At 49.0% G+C, this 17349-nt stretch overlaps 1 protein-coding gene across 1 annotated transcript in view; it reads left to right on the forward strand.

The window, feature by feature from the left end:
* The first annotated feature begins 9606 nt into the window (after positions 1–9606).
* CD81 (CD81 molecule) overlaps positions 9607–17349 on the forward strand; it is a 33062-nt gene continuing 25319 nt past the window's right edge. The window contains exon 1 of the mRNA XM_041415025.1: positions 9607–9731. Coding sequence (XP_041270959.1) covers positions 9666–9731 — 66 coding nt within the window. The 5' untranslated portion in view covers positions 9607–9665. The remainder of the gene's footprint in view (positions 9732–17349) is intronic.

The raw sequence follows: 17349 nt of genomic DNA on the forward strand, positions 1-17349 counted from the left end.
CAGGGTGACCTTATCACTCTGTACAACTGCCTGAAAGGACAGTGTAGCCAGGTGGTGGTTGGTCTCTTCTCCCAGGCAACCAGTGACAGGATGAGAGGACACAGTCTTAAGCTGTGCCAGGGGAAGTTTAGGCTAGACATTAGAGAAAAATTGTTCACAGAAGAAGGGATTGAGCATTGGAATGGGCTGCCCAGGGAGAGGTGGTGGAGTCACCATCCCTGGAGGTGTTCAAAAAAAGACTGGACATGGCATTCAGTGGCATGGTTTAGTTGATAAGGTGGTGTTAGATCATAGGTTGAACTTGGTGATCTCCAACCTGGCTGATTGTGTGATTCTGTAACTTCCGGCCCCAGCGCTATGTTTATCAGGCTTTGCTAGCCCACTGTGCTCTTGTGGTAAAAGGACTTTGATATTACACACACAAACAGAAGTTCAAATCTATAAGAGAACAGGACTGATCTCCAGCCAGGTCAAACAATACAATGTCCAACTCCACATCCTTTTTACATCATTTTATCAATAATAAACAGAATTTGTAAAAGGCTGTCAGTCTAGCTATGTCCTCATGTTGAGGAGGCAGAGCAGCTTCTGAGCTGAAACCCATCATTGCAATATATGTAGCTGTAAGTTATACAGCTGCGTGAAATGTCTTTTGAGCCAGCAACAGCTTTCACTTCTCTTGTACATAGTGGTTTTTAGGCATGAAAAATTGTAAGTAGCAATTGTTTACTGAGATGAACATGGAAAACCCTGTGCTGATATTCAGGACAAGTCCTGGCCCTCTGGCAGGGGCTTTTGCATGCACAAGAACAGCAGTACGGCCTACAGCACCTGGCTGGCATTTTAACCTGGGCTGCAAATACCTTGCATTGGAAAGAGTTGTGTTGTGCAGGGCTGAGGGAGGCTGTCACTTCTCATTCCACACCCTTGGAACCAGCAGAGCTTCACTGTTGACTTCACTGGAAGCAGGATGAAGTTCAAACTGGCCCAGTGTATATTCAAGCTACCTCCTGGCAGTCACCAACACACTTCAGTCTGGTAGGAAATTGGGTACGATATGCACTTTCTAGTGGGGAAGTATTCACTTACACATGTATATGTATCATCACATATATTGATCTCTGGAAAGAGACCATCTCCTTTGTGAGCTCCAGCTGCTGCTGTCAGGCTACTGCTATTGTTATTCATCAGGCCAGGTGGTAGCTCATGTGACTCATGGTTGCTTCAATAAAGATGAATTTCTTGCAAAAGGCCATCATTCCTCCTCTTTTTTGTGCCATGCATGAAGCTGCCTGCATTGCTTGGGAGTTTACACCATGGGGGGACTCAGTAATTCTTTCAGTGCTGGGAAGAGATATTCCCTAGGCAGCTTGTGCTTGCCAGTCCCAGCAGTGTGCTGGAGGGAGAGGATGGTCTTGGTCCTTTGGAGGAAAAGGAGCAGCTCATCAACCTTGTCCCACCCTCAGCCAGCTGATGGGCCAGCAGGATGGCACCTCTCAGGGAGTAATGCAAGCAGAGGCAGGAAAACTGCTTAAGGACATGTTTAAACTGTAACAACCAGAGTATTTACATGGAAGAAATGTCTATGGTTTCTCTATTTTAAGGATTAGGTAGTCAGGTCTTGCACGCTGCTCTGCGTTGGCTAGTTAACTGCTGATATTGTACTGTATCAAAAAACATCGTGGACAAATTGGTGGAGTCAGTGTCATCGGTGTGGGTTACCTGCTCAAGCCTCGTCAACGGGTAAAAAAAATCTCTGTTAAAGCATCACCACCAGGACTGCTGAATCTTTAGGTGCTCCACCTTCCCAGGTCAGTTTTTAATGTAAAGGCATAGTTGTGGACAGGAGTACCATATATATAATGAAGGTATCTGCTTTTCTGCTCCTGAAAATTACAGAGGGATGTCATCGCAGGGTGGCAGGAGCCCCTGCTGCTATACACAACACAAGATCTGGGAGAAGAGTGTGTCCAGCCACTGGCCATCTCATGAGCTTTATTCCCATTTCATTGGCTGCTGGAGCTCCCCTGCAAGGAGCAGCACCTCCAACAAGGAGGTGACACAGCCATGCCTAGTTGGACACGCTCTTCTCCCAGAGCTTGTGTTGTGTGTAGCAGCAGGGATGTGATGGCATCCCGCTGTGATTTTCAGAAGCAGAAAAGCAGATCCCTTCAGCTCCTTGATTTTTAGAAACCTGTTACAGAAATGTGCAGTGTTAACATTTTGTTCACAGTTGTAGAAGTGGCAGCACCGAGGGATAGCTGGATGGAACCTGCAGGGTGGGTGAGTGTTAAACAGTGTTTTTACACCTCTGCCAACAAAAAAATCCCTGTTCTACAATGAATGTTTTTGCACTTACTAGTCCCTTATTTGCTGCTGTCTAGGGGCAAATTACAGCTCTTGTGTGACCAGAGCAAAACCCCAGGAACTTATTGATAAGCAGTGCCAAGATTTACACAGTGTTGAGAGGAGTGAGAGAGAGATTTTGGTGGGAGAAGAGCATGGAGCTGAGCACTGGGGATGCAAGCTAGCAGCCAGACACGGAAACACCTGCAGAGCAGTGAGCCTTCCTGGGGCTTGCTCTAGAGGAAGCTGTTTGTTATAAGCATGTCAACACTCACACTCTGCTAGGAAAGATATCCATTCATGTAGGCATATATGGGAGAAAAAAAAAATAGAAATTTCAAACCAAAGGTGCAAAGTTAAATATTTAGTTGTGAATTGGCTCCAGCTACTTGTCAATTAAGTTGCAGCAATTATCAGTTATTTCCACTAAGATTATCTGGGCAGTTGCAGTCTGCCTCTCTCTGAGCATGCATTAGCTTCTGCTCATGAGTTACTTTTTTCCTTTTACTTTAGACAACCCCCAGCTCTATCTGAGGCCACAGGAAGAGGGACCAGCATAAGGCCAGGTTGCTCTGGCCTTTGTGGCCACCTTTGGGACTACCTATAAGCTTTTGGGGCTGGGGAGTATCAGCCTATAGGAGCAGCAGGCACCTTTTGTGCTGCTCTCCACCCTTCACCATCCATGCACTGCTCAGGCACTGCTCTGCCAACAGAGGCATTAAATTCCATAGAAACCTACATGGGGCTCACCATATGCTCATGGCTGGACTGACCACAGCTTGCTTATGAGACAGAGGAGCTTTTCCACTCACTCTGATGGCAGTGGATGATGCTTAGAGCACTTGTGGAAAGCACTGGTTAGTTAAATAATACAGTAACTCTCTACAGAGATTTGGTGGTGAGGAGAGTGAGAATCTTTCAGCCTTGTGGTGTGCTGTCTTGACTCCAGACTGGTTTGCTATTTCCTGCCCTTTTAACCCTGTGTTTGAGAGTCCTTGAAAGGCAACTTCCTCATGCAGCAACCCCTTTACTGTGCAGCTTGAATTGATGCCTGCAGCATCCTCCTAGAGAAGACACTGCTGAGCAAGTCCTTGCAAAACCTTAGAAGCTGGCAAATCTGGGTGGAGCCTTGCAGTGCTGGAGTGTAAGGAAGCCAACTCCTGCCAAGGTAAAGCTGTGTTTATAAGCTGCAGACACACAAAATATTTTTGGAAGTAATAGTTGATAGACACATGTTTTTCTAACCAGGTGCAGAAGTAATGCATTTGGAAAAGCAGCTGGCTATAATTCTCCTCTAGACATGCAGCCAGAGATGGAAGATGCCCCACACAGATCTCGGCCAGCACAGCTGAAAGCAGTTGAGGTCAGAAGCTGCTGTGAATACACAGTTAGATCACACACATCCTGCAGCTTTCACATGAAGTGTCATTGCAGCTCTCTCTGTTAGTAAAATTCAGCTGGGGAGAAAAGTGGTCTATTCCTTAACTGTGTAGTTCCTCTTCTGGGAGAATGAGCAACTGGCAGCAAGAATCAAACCTGCCCACTGAGAGATGTAACAATGTGTGGGACAGAGGGGAAGAACCTGGGGGTGAAGAGGGAGAGCTCTGGATAAGTCTTGGAGGCTGTTTTGGAAAAACTCAGGCTGTGTGTGTTTTGCAGCTTTTGGCCAGAGCTGTCAAACCCATAACTGACTGCAGGCCTGCTGGTGAACTCACTCCACTCCCCACCATGCCATCCCTCTCACCAGCAGCACAGAACTACTGCTACCTTCATCACCTGGCGTTTGGGGTCCCTCTAACAGATTTATACCTGGACACAACGTGCATATCTACCCCTGTCAGGAGGGTCAAGAGGAAAAATCCACCTCTTTATCTAGAAGGGATATGTGTGGTTGTTGTTCAGCTTGCAAGGAAGTGGCATCCCTTGGGAGAAACATGTTCACCACCAACAGCTAAAGCCCTGCTGCCTTCTAGTTACTATTCCCTTAGACTCCAGCAAGCAAAGAAGAAAGGTCCTTCCCAGCATTTCTTGGAGGAAGATTCATATCCCTGCATTGCTCACCCTGGAGTCACTGGCAATCAGCTAGCTGGGTTGTTTATATTATCCCAAGACAGAATCCCCTGTCTCCCCTCAGCATCACTGAGTGCTATTGTTTAACCCCTGTGTGCAGCAGCTTGCTCACGGACGTGCTTGGTTTCTTTTTAGCCCTGTTACATCAGCAATAAACTATTCCAGTCTTTATTCACCTACTAATGAATTATACATTGATTATACAATAAGAGCTCTTTGCATCCACGGGCTGGGCTCTGGCACCTCCCAAAGCACAGCTCAGCCCAGCTGTGACTCAGTCTTCTCTGATGCCCTGAGAAAAATGAATGCTCACTTTTTGTGCTCATGAGCTAAGAAGAGAGAGCTTCTCCTTGGAGAGGAAGCCTGCTTGGGTTTTCACTCCCTCGGCTGGAGCTCCAGCAGGAGCTGATGCTGTCCTTCCCCCACCATTTATATAACCTGACCTATCACCATAGATACACTGATATAAATATTTAAAGATGGCAGAGAGACAGGTCAGGCAGATGGGAACCATTTGTTGAGTTTATTAGAAACAGAAAGTTCAGGCTCAGCTACAGGTCTCTGCTTGCTGCATCCCTCTCCCCTGAGGCTGCAAGGCAAGTGCAACCCCCCCACACTGTCACAGTGCTTTGACTCCGCTTATAGAGATGGGCATGGGGATTTCGGATAAGCAGGCAACATCCTCTCCTGCTGGGGCACAGGAAAGGTATTCTGAAAATGTCCCCTTAGACTTGGGGATTAGATTCCTCATATGTTTTTTTTCTATTCAAAATGAAGGTGTTGGCTGGCTGGCCAGGGGTGTAGACAGGTCTCTCCTGAGGTGATGGAGCTCCATAGGCCAGTACGTGCCCTGCAGTTTGCCTTTGCTCAAGTCTCTTCCTTGAAAAACAGCATTGTGGGGTGTTGGCTGCCAAGGAAGTTACCCCTGAGTGCTCTGGGACTGTTAACCTCCCACAGAATGAATTTCTGAGTTTCTTATCATGCATCTCCAAAAGGTCCTATTTAAAGATCTTTGGTAATGCTGTTGTTGTTTGGCTTTTTTTTCTTTTTTTTTTTTTTTTTTTTTTTTTTTTACCAGAGGTAAATTGAGAATTCAGGCTATTTCTGTAGTATTTTGCAATAAAAATAAGAAGTGGTGTTTAAAAGCTAACTAGGACTTCACCAGCAAAATTATGTGCATTTTATTCCCATAGTTTATTCATCAGTTTTGAGCTGGCTGAGGAGGGCAGGAGGATTGTCATTCAAGCCCAAAGCATGCAGCCAGAGTATGACATCAGCAGCTATCCAGTGGATAAGGGATTCCCATCTGCTCTCCCAGATCTCCTGGAGACCCTGGTCAGTAGGTGTTTAGAGCCTGCCTTGAAGGTCATCAGTTCCCATCCTGGTTGCCAGCTCTTCAGGCCGTGTAAGAGCAGGGGAGGATGTGTGTCTGTCCTCTTCCCTCATCCCCCCTCCCTCACTTTTTATAAAACAAAAGGAGTTTTAAGGGGAAGCTGCTGGAAGGCAGGTGGGCATCCCCCTGGGATAATCAGGCTCAAAGCCCCAGGGGTTGGGTTTGCTGAGTCCTGCTGGTAAGGGATGTTCTGCTAAACTTGGATTGGGAGGCAGCATCTGCTCTAACGGACCCTGGTGAGTCATACCCAGAGGTGCCAAAACCCACAGGCATGACACTGGCGTTTATAAACAGGTTCACAAAAAACCCCAACAACCCAAGCCAAACAGACAGAAGAAACACTGCAAGTGCTGCCTCTCTCATCTCAGCTGCTTCACTCTGCCTGCAAACCCAGTTGCAGAAGCACATTCAAATAGCTGCTTGGGGATGGGTTTATTTTTTTTAATTTGGGGTTTGGGGGCATTTTTTAGAAAACATTTTTGGAGGAGTTTTTTTTTTTTTCAGGGATGAAAGGCTTGAGGGGAGGTAGGTAGCTTCCTCACAGCCCTGCCTGCAGCTGGCTGCTTTGTGAACGACTTCATGCCCTGAGCACTTGAACCAGCTTTTCCTCCTGAAGAGGGAAGTCATCAGCCCTATTCATAGCACTCACACTCAATACTGGCATGTGACACCCAGACATGAACTGAATTTTTGCAAATTTGTAAAGCCACTGAGAGCCTTGGAAAGGTAGTTGTGGTACTTTATAGGCTGTACAGCAAGTAATGCAGTGTGAGAAATGAGTATGAAACATGAGAAATGAGTGTACAACACCAGAAATCACACATAGTCCTGGGAAACAGTGTCTCTTATCTTGTCACTGCTATGGTGATGGCATTTTTCTTCCTGTACCTAAAGGCCAAAGTTTTCAAATATACCCAGCTGAGCTGCTTAAAAGAACAACAACAAGAAAAGATGAAGCCTGAAATACTTTTCAGCTTCCAACTTTTGGAGAAGACTCTTGGCATGGCCAGTTTAAACCCAGTAGGCTTTAGGCTGTAACTGGGAGCTTGTCATAGGAGATGGTGGGAGTGTGTCCCTGCCACAGCTGTCCCTGAGCAACAAGTGCTCCAACAGAACCTTAAGGAAGCTTCCAGAAACAGAACTCTGTTGGCTCCAAACCAAATTGTTGCCTAATACAATTTTTGAAGGATACAAAAAAGTTTATTTCTTGTTTTCCATTTTTATTCACTTCCCATCATAGGAGGAAAAAAGGACTGAAAGCAAGACAAGAAAAGCCACGGGGTGGGGGGGGGGGGGGGGGGGAAAAAAAAAACCCAAAAAAAAAGCAACCCTAACCTCCCTGGAAGCACACAAAAAAAAAGCAATCCTAAGCTCCCTGGAAGCAGTTTCAATGCCAGCCTTGTGGCAGTGATTGCACTGCTTTCCAGTGCACAAAAGTTGATTTGAGAGTCGTTTTTCCTCATAGGTGGTGGGGCTGCTGCTACTGAAGGCCCTACTGCTGCTAGTTCCTTCCTCTCCCACTCACAGACTCTCCAAGCATCATCTCTGAAAGTTTTTCTGGGAACAGCTGCCTAGAGTGCACGAGAGACTTCTTGGTTCATATAGTCTCTCCTTTCCTTTCCTTTCCTTTCCTTTCCTTTCCTTTCCTTTCCTTTCCTTTCCTTTCTTCTCTCTTCTCTCTTCTTTTATTTTTTCGGGGGGGGTGAGGGTGTTTTACTATTTATAGTACTATATACTATTTATTTTACCATTTATAGTACTATAATACTATTATAGTAAATATAAATATATTTATATATAAATAATTATATTTATATATTTATAGCTGTAAAGGATGGACTTGCAGAAAAGAAGATATCACAGCTCACTGTGCTGGAGCGAGTGAGCAGCTCTGGGATCCTGCCGTTACCATTTGGACTGATGAGCAGGAGCCCCACAGGATTACAGCTATTGCCGTGACCAGATGGGTCATGCTGATAATTCAGGACAGCAGTTACATGCATAAATAGCCTGGTGAACCTCCAGCTTTGTTGGTAAGTCTGGATGAGTGAATGTGGCTTAGAGACAAAGGGGAGGTTATGAATCCATGGCAAGCCCACAATCGCGGACATACTCAGCATAAGTAATTAGGGAATGGAGCCAACTTCTATTCATGCCTGGTCCCTGCTGCCATGTAGTGCATGGGCTGTTACTGAGGGACACAGAAAGTTTTGATGAATGTGACAAAGCCCTGGACCAACTCAGCCCTGAGGGCAATGGCATGATTTTGGAAGAAGCTGACCTGATTTCTACATACATGTGCAGGAAATGTGTGATAGCTAACAGCTCATTCCTGACTATGGGATGCACGGCTGGGAAGACTCTATCAGAGTGTCCAAATACTTGGCTCAGAAGCTGTTCCCTGAAATCCTTCAGTGGAGGGAAGTGCCCAGGCAGGAAGAGGGCAGGTTTCCCCACACAACGCTGTGGGCGGGTGCCAGGTTCACATTTAGCTCGGTGAGGTGCTGACCTTGGCTGGAGCTGCTCACTGATGCCTTTTCCAGGCATCCTCCTATGCTCTGCTTGTGTGACTTACCACCCTGCCTCTGGAGAAATGAATGAGCTTCCTGGAAGCACAACATGGGGTGAGAGCAATTTATATTTCTAAGGATGAGTGAGTGGGCCAAAGTGGGTTTCAGTTGAAAGCTTGGGAAATTTCATCCTGCTTCTACTGGTAGCTTTGAGAGGGGAGGATGTTAACTAAAATTCCCAAGCCTGTTGATATGTGTGACCCTTTTTTTTTTTTTAACTTTTTTTTAACTTTTCTTGGGGAAAAAAAAGGTGGTGGTGGGGAATAAAAAAGGAAATGGGAAAAGTAGGGAAGGAAAAGGAAAAAAAGAAATTAAAAAAAAATTTTAAAAAAGGGGGGAATCTCTTTGGTGGGCAGCCCTGAAGCCCCCCTGATGCTCTTGTTACCCAGTAACCAAAGAAAAAACATTCTGAGTGGTTCTACTGACCTTGATGTAATTGCTTGCAGTACTGAAGCCACAAGCTTAGACAAAAACTGTTCAGCAGAGCAGATTTAGAGATAAAATAAGGGGAAGTGAGGAAACACCTCTCTGAATTTCAAACCGATAGTTTTAATGCAAAAGACCTTTGCTCTTTTTTATTTTGAGGGGGAGGGGGAATCCCCTCATGAATGCACCCTCAAACTTTCCTGTATAGAAATACAAAACCTCCTGCGACCTATTCACAGAGGTTTCTCCCTGCACCCCAGGCTGCCTGGTGATATTTAGGAGGTGGCAGCAAGTTTACAGGGATGGTGGTCAGGCTTGGGAGGTTCCTACAGCCCACCAACACCTGCCCCCGTGTTTCCTACTTGTGTGTAGGAAATTTTGTTGTGAGCTGTCCCTGTGAGGGTGAGAAGAAGGGAAAAACAAAGTAATAAATAAGAGCACATATAAAAAAGGGGGGGGGGGAAGAAAAAGCGGGGGGAGGAAGAAATGAGAAAGAAAAATGAGTGAAGATGGGGAGAGAGGAGAGGAGAGGAGAATTAAATAAGGGGGGAAAGAAGGGAAGGGAAAATCCAAAAGACAAAAAAAAGGCAGATAATAGAAAAAGGAGCGGAAAGCAAAAAGGAAAAGAGGAGTTAGGAAAAAAATAGGAAATGGGAAAAGTGGGGAAGAAAAAGGAAAAAAAAGAAGAAGAAAGGGAGAAACATCAGGCGACCCCCGGGCTGGGAAGGCGAGGGGTGGCTGTGCCAGCCCCGGTGCCGGGCGGGCCCGAGAGGCGTTTCCGGGGCGGGCGCGGGGCGGGATTCCAGCGCCCGCCGCCGCCCCGGTCAGCCAGGCAGCACAGATTCGGGAGAGCCGTCGCCATGGGAGTGGAAGGCTGCACCAAGTGCATCAAATACCTCCTTTTCGTCTTCAACTTCATCTTCTGGGTGAGCACAGGGGCTGCGGGAAGCGGGGGCTGAGCCCCCCCAGCCTTTAAATAAGGGGGCTGCAGTATGGCCCGTCTGCCTGCGCCTGGGTTTAGCCTCCTTCTTGCCCCCCAGCATTGAGACTTGCTGTCTGGGATGTGCCTTAGGGGCTGCTTAATTTTTTTTTTTTTTTTTTTTTTTTAGAGGGCGGAGGAGCTGATCATGCTTTGCTTTTTTATTTTAATGCATGCGTATGTATGTAATTGTACGTGTATATCTATTTATGTCTATTTTTTAAATAGATATGCAGAGGGGGAGGTAGAATCGTAGGATGGTTTGGGGTTGGAGAAGACCTTTAAGATGCTCGCGTCCAGCCGCTGCAGATGTTTATGGGCGCCTGCCGGGGGGGGCTCCCGCAGCCCCTCTTGTGCCGCGGGTCTGCGCCGGGGAAAGCGGCGCTCCCCAGCCGGGGAGGGAAGGAGGGAGAGAGGGAGGGATGCAGGGATGCTGCCAGGCGAGGGGAGGCGCCGGCCGTGCCGCCCGCCGCAGAGGAGGGGGCGTTCGGCGAGCACGGGCGCCTCGGGGCTGGCCCCGCGCCCCCCGCCCCGCGGCTGCCGGGACCCGGCCGCCCTGGCCCCGCGCCCGGCACCGCTGCCCCGCCGCCCGGGAAGTTATTTTAGGATGCAGATTCTATCCAGGCTGGAGAGGCTGCCTTTCCTGAGAAAGTTTTTCTTGAAATAATCCATCCAGACATGCGGCTAATTTAGTAAAAGGCGGCGTATCCCGTTTCCCTGCAAACCAGGTTTGTCCCGGTTAGAAAGAGCCTCCGGCAGCGCGAGGTTGGCTGGCAGGAGTCCCTCTCTCCTGCTCCTGCGCTCGGGGGCAGCGAGATATGCCCGAGCAGGCTGCTGGTTTCGTGTTTTAAATACTCTGGTTTCCATTCCACGGAATGCTTTTTTGTCTTGGAAGTGAGTCCAGCCCCACCCTGGCAGGCAAGGCACCGCTTGGATGCCCCTTATCCAATGCCCTGCGCCCCTTGTCTGACATCCCGCTCTGTTGTCGAGGATTTGGGGGGTTTTTGGTTTTTTTTTTCCTCTGTGCTTGCTTACAGCAGCGAATGTAGCAAGAGGGGCTGGAGAAGTGGGAAGGGGACCGATGGCTCCCAGAGCAACCCCTGCGTTGGCACCTGGAGTGGCGCTGCCTGGCTGGAGCCTCTGCCTGCGGACTCCTCCCTGGGGGTGCCTGGGGAAGCTTTTTTGGGGTCCCCATCCCTGGGAGGTGTAGGGCTTAACCAAGGGGGTGCTCACTTCAGGCCTGTTCGCCTTGTATAACACTGGCCAAGAGACAGGGGACGAGCTCTGATAACAACGGTGTTAATTGATACCTGATGTGTTGCCAGCTGCGTGAATGAGAGATTATTCCGGGTTGGTTTTTTTTAACCTTTTCCTCCACCCTTAAAATGGCCGGATGGAGGCGGGTAGGGTTGTCTGTGAAGTGTTGTTCCTTCCGAGTTACTGTGCTTATCCTGGTTTTTTTTCCTTGTCTTCTGGTCCCGATTTCCTGCTATTCTTGTAGAAGAAGCTGCTGGCTATGCTTTGTGAGGAAGGGTCTCCTGGGTGGCAGGAAGGATGCTGGGGGCTGTGCACAGCCACCACTTCTCAGCAAGATCAGTTGTTCAGCTCAAAGTCTTGGAAAAGAGCTGCTCGTTTATAAATGGGCGCTTTGCTTCCAAGAGGAATTGCCAATCTCTTCTGTATAATTTCCCCGTTATGAGTTCTGGTGCCTTGCCCTACCCTTCTGAGGGTGCTCCCTGAGAGTGGAGGTAGATGCTTCAGTGCCTCCCCAGGAGGGTGCCTGTGAGCTGGGACCCACTGGCTCCCCAAAACAGCTCCCAGGGCTGGACTTGATGGTCCCCTTGTGCTGTCTCCTGTGCAGACTGGGAGCCTGGGCTTCATTAGAATTAACGATGCTTTCTGGGGGGCTAGCCAGCTGAATGGTGGTTGAATACCAGATCTTGGAGTTTTCAAGCCCTTTTGTGTTGCTCTTTAAACTAGTGGGTGAGGAGAATTTTAGGTTTACCACAAAGACAGGTTAGCTGCCAACCTGGGGAGGAATTCTGTGGTTAACAACAGAGTGTGGTGGTACTTTTGGCGGGGTGACATTTAAGGACAGAATGTGGTGCTGAGCACCCTAGCTGCAGGCTGGCTGTGTTGGGAAACCACCTCTAACCGCAGGGAGGTGTGAGACAGGGCACCTGCAGCCCTTCAGTCCTGCCAGCTGGTTATTATGCAGTGCTGATGGGCTCCCCGTGCTTATTTGCTTATGATTTGCCTTGTGTGCAGCTGCTGCTCGGTGCTGTTGGTGAAAACAAGCCAGAGGCAGAGCCCAAAGTTTGGCAGGCACCATGCTGCGCTGCACAGGAGGTTTTTCTAGTGCCCAAGAGGAAGAAGGAAGCAATTCTCAGCCTTAGTTACTCTGATAACTTTTTTATATAGCCCCGCTATCCTGCTGGAGTGTAAATAAACTGACACCCCTCTGGCTTCCTCCCCTTGCCTTCCCCCCGCAGCGCAGGAGGAATTTCACAAAGCTGCTGTGTTGAAAAAGGAAAATGTGACCCTGCTGCCACCTCCTCGTTCATTGTACCTGAGATGTTTCAGTTTTATTTGATTTTTTGGGATTGTTTTTCTTTTGTGCATGCATTCTTGAGAAGAAGATGCCAAGATTATGCTTGCTCCAAGGTGTCTCTTGAGGGATCAGTAGCTGCTGCATGGGCCCCATGTTCAAACGAGTGCCTGTCCCAGGAGAGAGGGTCCCCCACGTGTTCCACAGTGCACCCACCCACTGAAGTGGTGAAGGAGGCCCTGGTCAGCTCCTGTGGGCTTCACCTGGTTAGCAGAACACAGGGCTGGAAAGACAAAAGTTCTTCTGTGCTGCCAGGTTGTCCTGAAACCTTGGGGTGGCTGATGGGGGGTGGATACTCTGCCCTGTGAGAGGGAGCAGTCGCTGTTACTGGGCAGTTTGGCTGGTGTGATGGGCAGCCCAGGCAGGGCTGGGCATCTGGCAGGTGGAGCTCCTTCTCCATCCCATCCCTAGAACTGGGATGGCCAGACTTTGACTGCGGTCCTGAATTTTCCAAGCCCGATAGCAGAGCTCAGTGTGTGGGGCTGAACTGACCACTGCTGCAAAGGGTCCCTGGGGAGGCCGAAGGAAGCCAGCGAGCTATTTTAAAATATAATTAAACATAACCAAGAGGGAATTGACTTGCTTGGAGAAGGATCGCTCAAGCTTATTAGCTAATACAGCCCATGGCAGCCTTCCAGGTGGGGAGCACCGCTGGCTGCCCTAGCAGAGAGGTGTCTAATTAAAAGGAAGAGCTTGCTCCTAATGCCATTTTGCAGGCACTGTCTAGCTCTTCTGTGTGTTGAGGGGATGCTGTACAGCCTGGGTGCAAAAGGAAGGAAGGGCAGGAACAGAGGGAAGGTGGAAGTGAATCTATCTCGGCAGGAGTGATTGAAAGGGAAGAAGTAGAGGAGCTGTGTATTTTCTTGTGCAACACCGGAAGATCTGTTAACTGTACGCTGGAGTCTGCAAAGGCTGCACAGAGATACTTGGTGTGGGTGATGAGAGGTGACGGTGTGGGGAGGTGGCAGCACTCTGTGGCAGTTGTCCCATGGTAGCTAATGCTTTTGCTGGGTGACACACGACCCTCCCACTGTGGTGAGGAAGGTGGCTGTGTGCCACTGCTCACGGCTTTAAATGAAGAATGGAAGATCTCAGGGTTCCTGTAGCTCTGAAACACGGGTTTGAAATAACTGTGGACTAACAAAGTAGCATGGATCTTGTTGTGGGTGCAGGCATGGGCTGAGCACTGCTCCAGTGCCACTGGTGCTGGTTGGGCTGCTGGTCTCCCTGGGAATTGCAGAGAGCCTGGTGAGCAGCAAGGCCCTCATGCTGGTCTAGCATCTTCTACAGGTTTTGTTTGGAATCCTGGGACATTGTACAGGCAAGCATATTTCTAGTGTGTGTTTGACCCTGCAGCTGCTTAATACCTGTCTTCGAAGGGCAAGGGAGAGGTTTCCTTAGCAGGCTCAGTATCTACACTCCAGTTTTGTTGCTGATGTCTCTCTGGGATGTTTGAGGGCACTCTTGTCAAGTGAGCACAGCCCTTCCATCACCTACAAAACCTCTTCTGAAGTTTCTGCGTGCAGAAGGTTTTTTGAAGAGATGGGTGCACCCTGCCCTATGGGGGTACCTGATTGCGCTTGATGGGCTGGGCTGCAGCTGAAAGGAGGGAGCGCTGCTGGCTGGAATGGGGATTGCTCTGTTTCCCTCATGTTATTGTGCTATCAGCCACCGTCATACTTAACTTCTGCAAGAGCATTAACAGTGAGAAACACTTTGATCCTGCGCTGTGGAAGTGCCTTTCACTGTACTATTAAGAAGGGAAAGCAGTTGTATCCCCATTGTAATTAAATGTTTATGTACGGGGCCAAATTAATTTTAAAGCAATATCTCAAATTGTTTTCCTCTCTGCTGAGGGCAGTTAGACCCTGGGAAGTGCTACTTCTGTCTGCAGCAGGGATCAGGCTGGGGCAGGCTGGCAGTGGCCTGTGGACATGGTGCTCCCCATTGTAGGACTCCGCTCTTGGATTTTGGTGCTGGATTCCCATTATCCTCCCATCCATCAAGCTTTATTTGGCCTCTGGCATGCTGCTCCTCTGGGAGTGTTCCTCTGGAACTTGTTTTGAAAAGCTCTGCAGTGTTGTAGGGCTGGTAACTATAGGCACCAGTGGAGAATTTTGCTCCGGCTGGCAGCTCTATTAATAGCCGCTGCTGGAAGGTGTGCTGCTGGGAGCAGGGCTGCAGGCTGCTCTCCTCCTCCTGCCTGCAGGCCATGCTGCTCTTTCCAAATGCCTTTCCTGCAATTCCTGGGCAGGCCTTGCCTGCAAACTTTCAGCCTGACCCTTAGTGGCTGTGGAGCACCGTGGCTGTGGAAGGCAGCAGCTTGCCTGTGCTGTCACAGAGCCCTATCTGCCACTGCTGCCTGTGAGTGCCTGTGCCAAGATAACCTTCTGCCTTGTGTGCCTCTCACACTGCATCTCTGTGTCTTACTAAGTCCCTTCCCCTGCTTACACCCTCCCAAGGGGCTCCAGGGCATCCCACAGCCCACCCCAACATGCAGCCCAGCAGTGATCTCTAGCACATCTCACCTTAAAATTTCAACTGACTCTTCGGTGTGAAGACTTGACATTGGAACATGGAGGTGGTCTCAGCATTGAACCCCAGTTCCCAGCTTCCTGGGCCACCATTCGGCTGTCAGCCCTTTGCTGCACCCCTTGCCCTTTCAGCAATTCCATGAGGTGCAGCTGTTGCAGTAGAAAATAAATTAATCTTCTGCTTTCCAGGAGGCGAGGTGCAGGCTGTGGGAAGGTGTGGTGCCGCTTGGGCACATTCCATGTGTCCCTCTCTTTCCTGACTCAGTCCTCAGGCTGGTAATGCAGGACCTGTAATGTCCCAGCACAGATCTTGCAAGGGCTTGTACTGCCCTTCCAAAGGCAGTTTCCATCACGTTATGAATCTGTCTCCTTGCTTTTTCTCTACTCATGCTGCTTCACCTAGAGACCCACAAATTATCTGGGAGTAAAGCATTCAACCCCAGATTAGTTTGTTCTTTCTTGCATGGGAAGATATTTCTGCCTTGGCAAGCCACTTTACTTTTCTGCATCCTAGTTCCCCACACCTGAAAGGAGGGGCATTCCTTGTTACTCCATCTCAGATGCTTTGCAGGTAGTGTTGGAGAGGAACCATGGGGAGCCCCAGTTGGGCTTCTCGGATGGGGTCTGGGTGCTGCCCTCACCAAGGGCTCTGCTTCCAGGTGGTGTAAGGGAAATGGCAAACCTCTGTGGCATGAGAACCTGTTAAAGATCTCCAGTCGTATGCCTTAATCATAAACCAGCTAAAATTCATTAAGCTTTCTTGGCAGCATTCTGCTTCTTGTTAGTAACTGTGGTATTTCCCAGGCAGCATGGCGTGAGTTCTGCCAGCAGCATTTTTCCAGCAAGGTGAGAGCCTCTCCCAGCTCTTGGGCTCTCACAAGTTGGGAAGCAGGACCTGGAGGCAAGGCCAGCCATGGCTGTGGGAAGTGACACAGCATCGTGAAACTGCTGGCACCTCCACAGGATGTCTGTCTGCTTTGCTTTGGCATGCCTGGCAAGCTGCCCTATAGCCAGAACTTCTTTCTTCTCCTCCTCCCTTCCAGGAAATCTGTTTCAGAGAAGGGTGGAGGGAAGGGAGCAGGAGGAAAAAGGCTGGGGGTAGTGGAAGGGACTGGGGAGGTGATGCACATCCTGGCATATGTGAGTTTTAGGGAGCAACAGGTTAAGGTGGGGGCAACTCAGAAGTGGGGTACACTACATTAACAGGGGAATGGGGTCATTCCTTGCACCCCTAATTTATAAGAATTTCTTGTAGTGAGGAATAACTAAGCTGTGAAAAATGGGCTTGTTCCCTTGTCCCACAGCTGGATTTGGAAATTTTAGGGTTAACAGCATGTCCATTGGTGCGGCTCAGTCCAGGAAGGTGCCTCACTATGTGCACTGTGGATTGGGCAGCAAACCAGGACTGCACACCTGCTTTCATCATGGTGCTTATCTGGTGATACCTCCTTACATGGGCTACCTTCCCATCACCTCTTGGGGACGCAGGGTCTGCCTTTTCCTGCCCCTAGGCAGCATTCCACAGGGACTTTCCCCCACTGTGTCAACCAGGAACAGCATTCCTGAAGAAGCAAGCCTTGGGCAAGCAGGATCCAGCTGGAAAAGTCTAGCTGTCTGTGGAAGAAGCAATAAATCTCTGGAAGCTGGAAAATAGCAGTAAAGAGGAAATGTCGGAGCCTGCAGCACCACCTCTGCTGTGCCGGGATGCTGCCTAGGGCGTGAGCTCTGGGGCCAGCCCCATCCTGGGGAGCACCACTGATGTGCCTTCCATGAGTGATGTGGTGCTGGCAGCAGAGCAGCAGGCTGGGGAGGTCGGCTTTTGGAAAGCAGGTCAAAGTCCGACACACTGCTGGCGTTGCTGAGGTTGCAGCTTTTAGATTATTGCAGTCCCCAAAAATTTAAATGGAGAGCTGTGCTGGGTGCTCAGACCATACCATGACAGGTGATGGCCCCAGCCTCTGCAACACTGCTGTCTGACAAGCTGGAAACAGAAAGTTTAGTGGGATAACCTGTGTGAGATTATAGATATCCACAGCAGAAAAAAACACCGGTATGTATGAGGATGTGCAGCCTAGAGTGTGATGCTGCCATTAGTGGTTGGAGCTCTTCTTGTGTTGGCAAACAGCAGTTGTAGGATGGAAGTGGGAGAAAACATCAAGATTTTATCTGGAACAAGTTGTTCTATTAAAAATGAGATTATCCCAAGCAAGGTACAGCAGAAGGCAGAGTTACTGTGGCAAACTGACAATGTTTCCCCCTGTTGTTTTCTTTGCTTTGGGAAGAAAGAGCCGTAATTCCGCTTTGGGCTTCTTGGTAGTGGGAGGATGTATGGTTTTCATGGAAAAAGTTACTCATCGTAGCCCAAATGCTGTTTTCATTAGTAAGTGAGTGTCATTTTCTCTTAGGAAATACAGCTGCTATTG

Source organism: Onychostruthus taczanowskii, unplaced genomic scaffold, assembly GCF_017590055.1.
Source record: "Onychostruthus taczanowskii isolate IOZ18803 unplaced genomic scaffold, ASM1759005v1 scaffold49, whole genome shotgun sequence".
NCBI classification, from domain to species: domain Eukaryota; kingdom Metazoa; phylum Chordata; class Aves; order Passeriformes; family Passeridae; genus Onychostruthus; species Onychostruthus taczanowskii.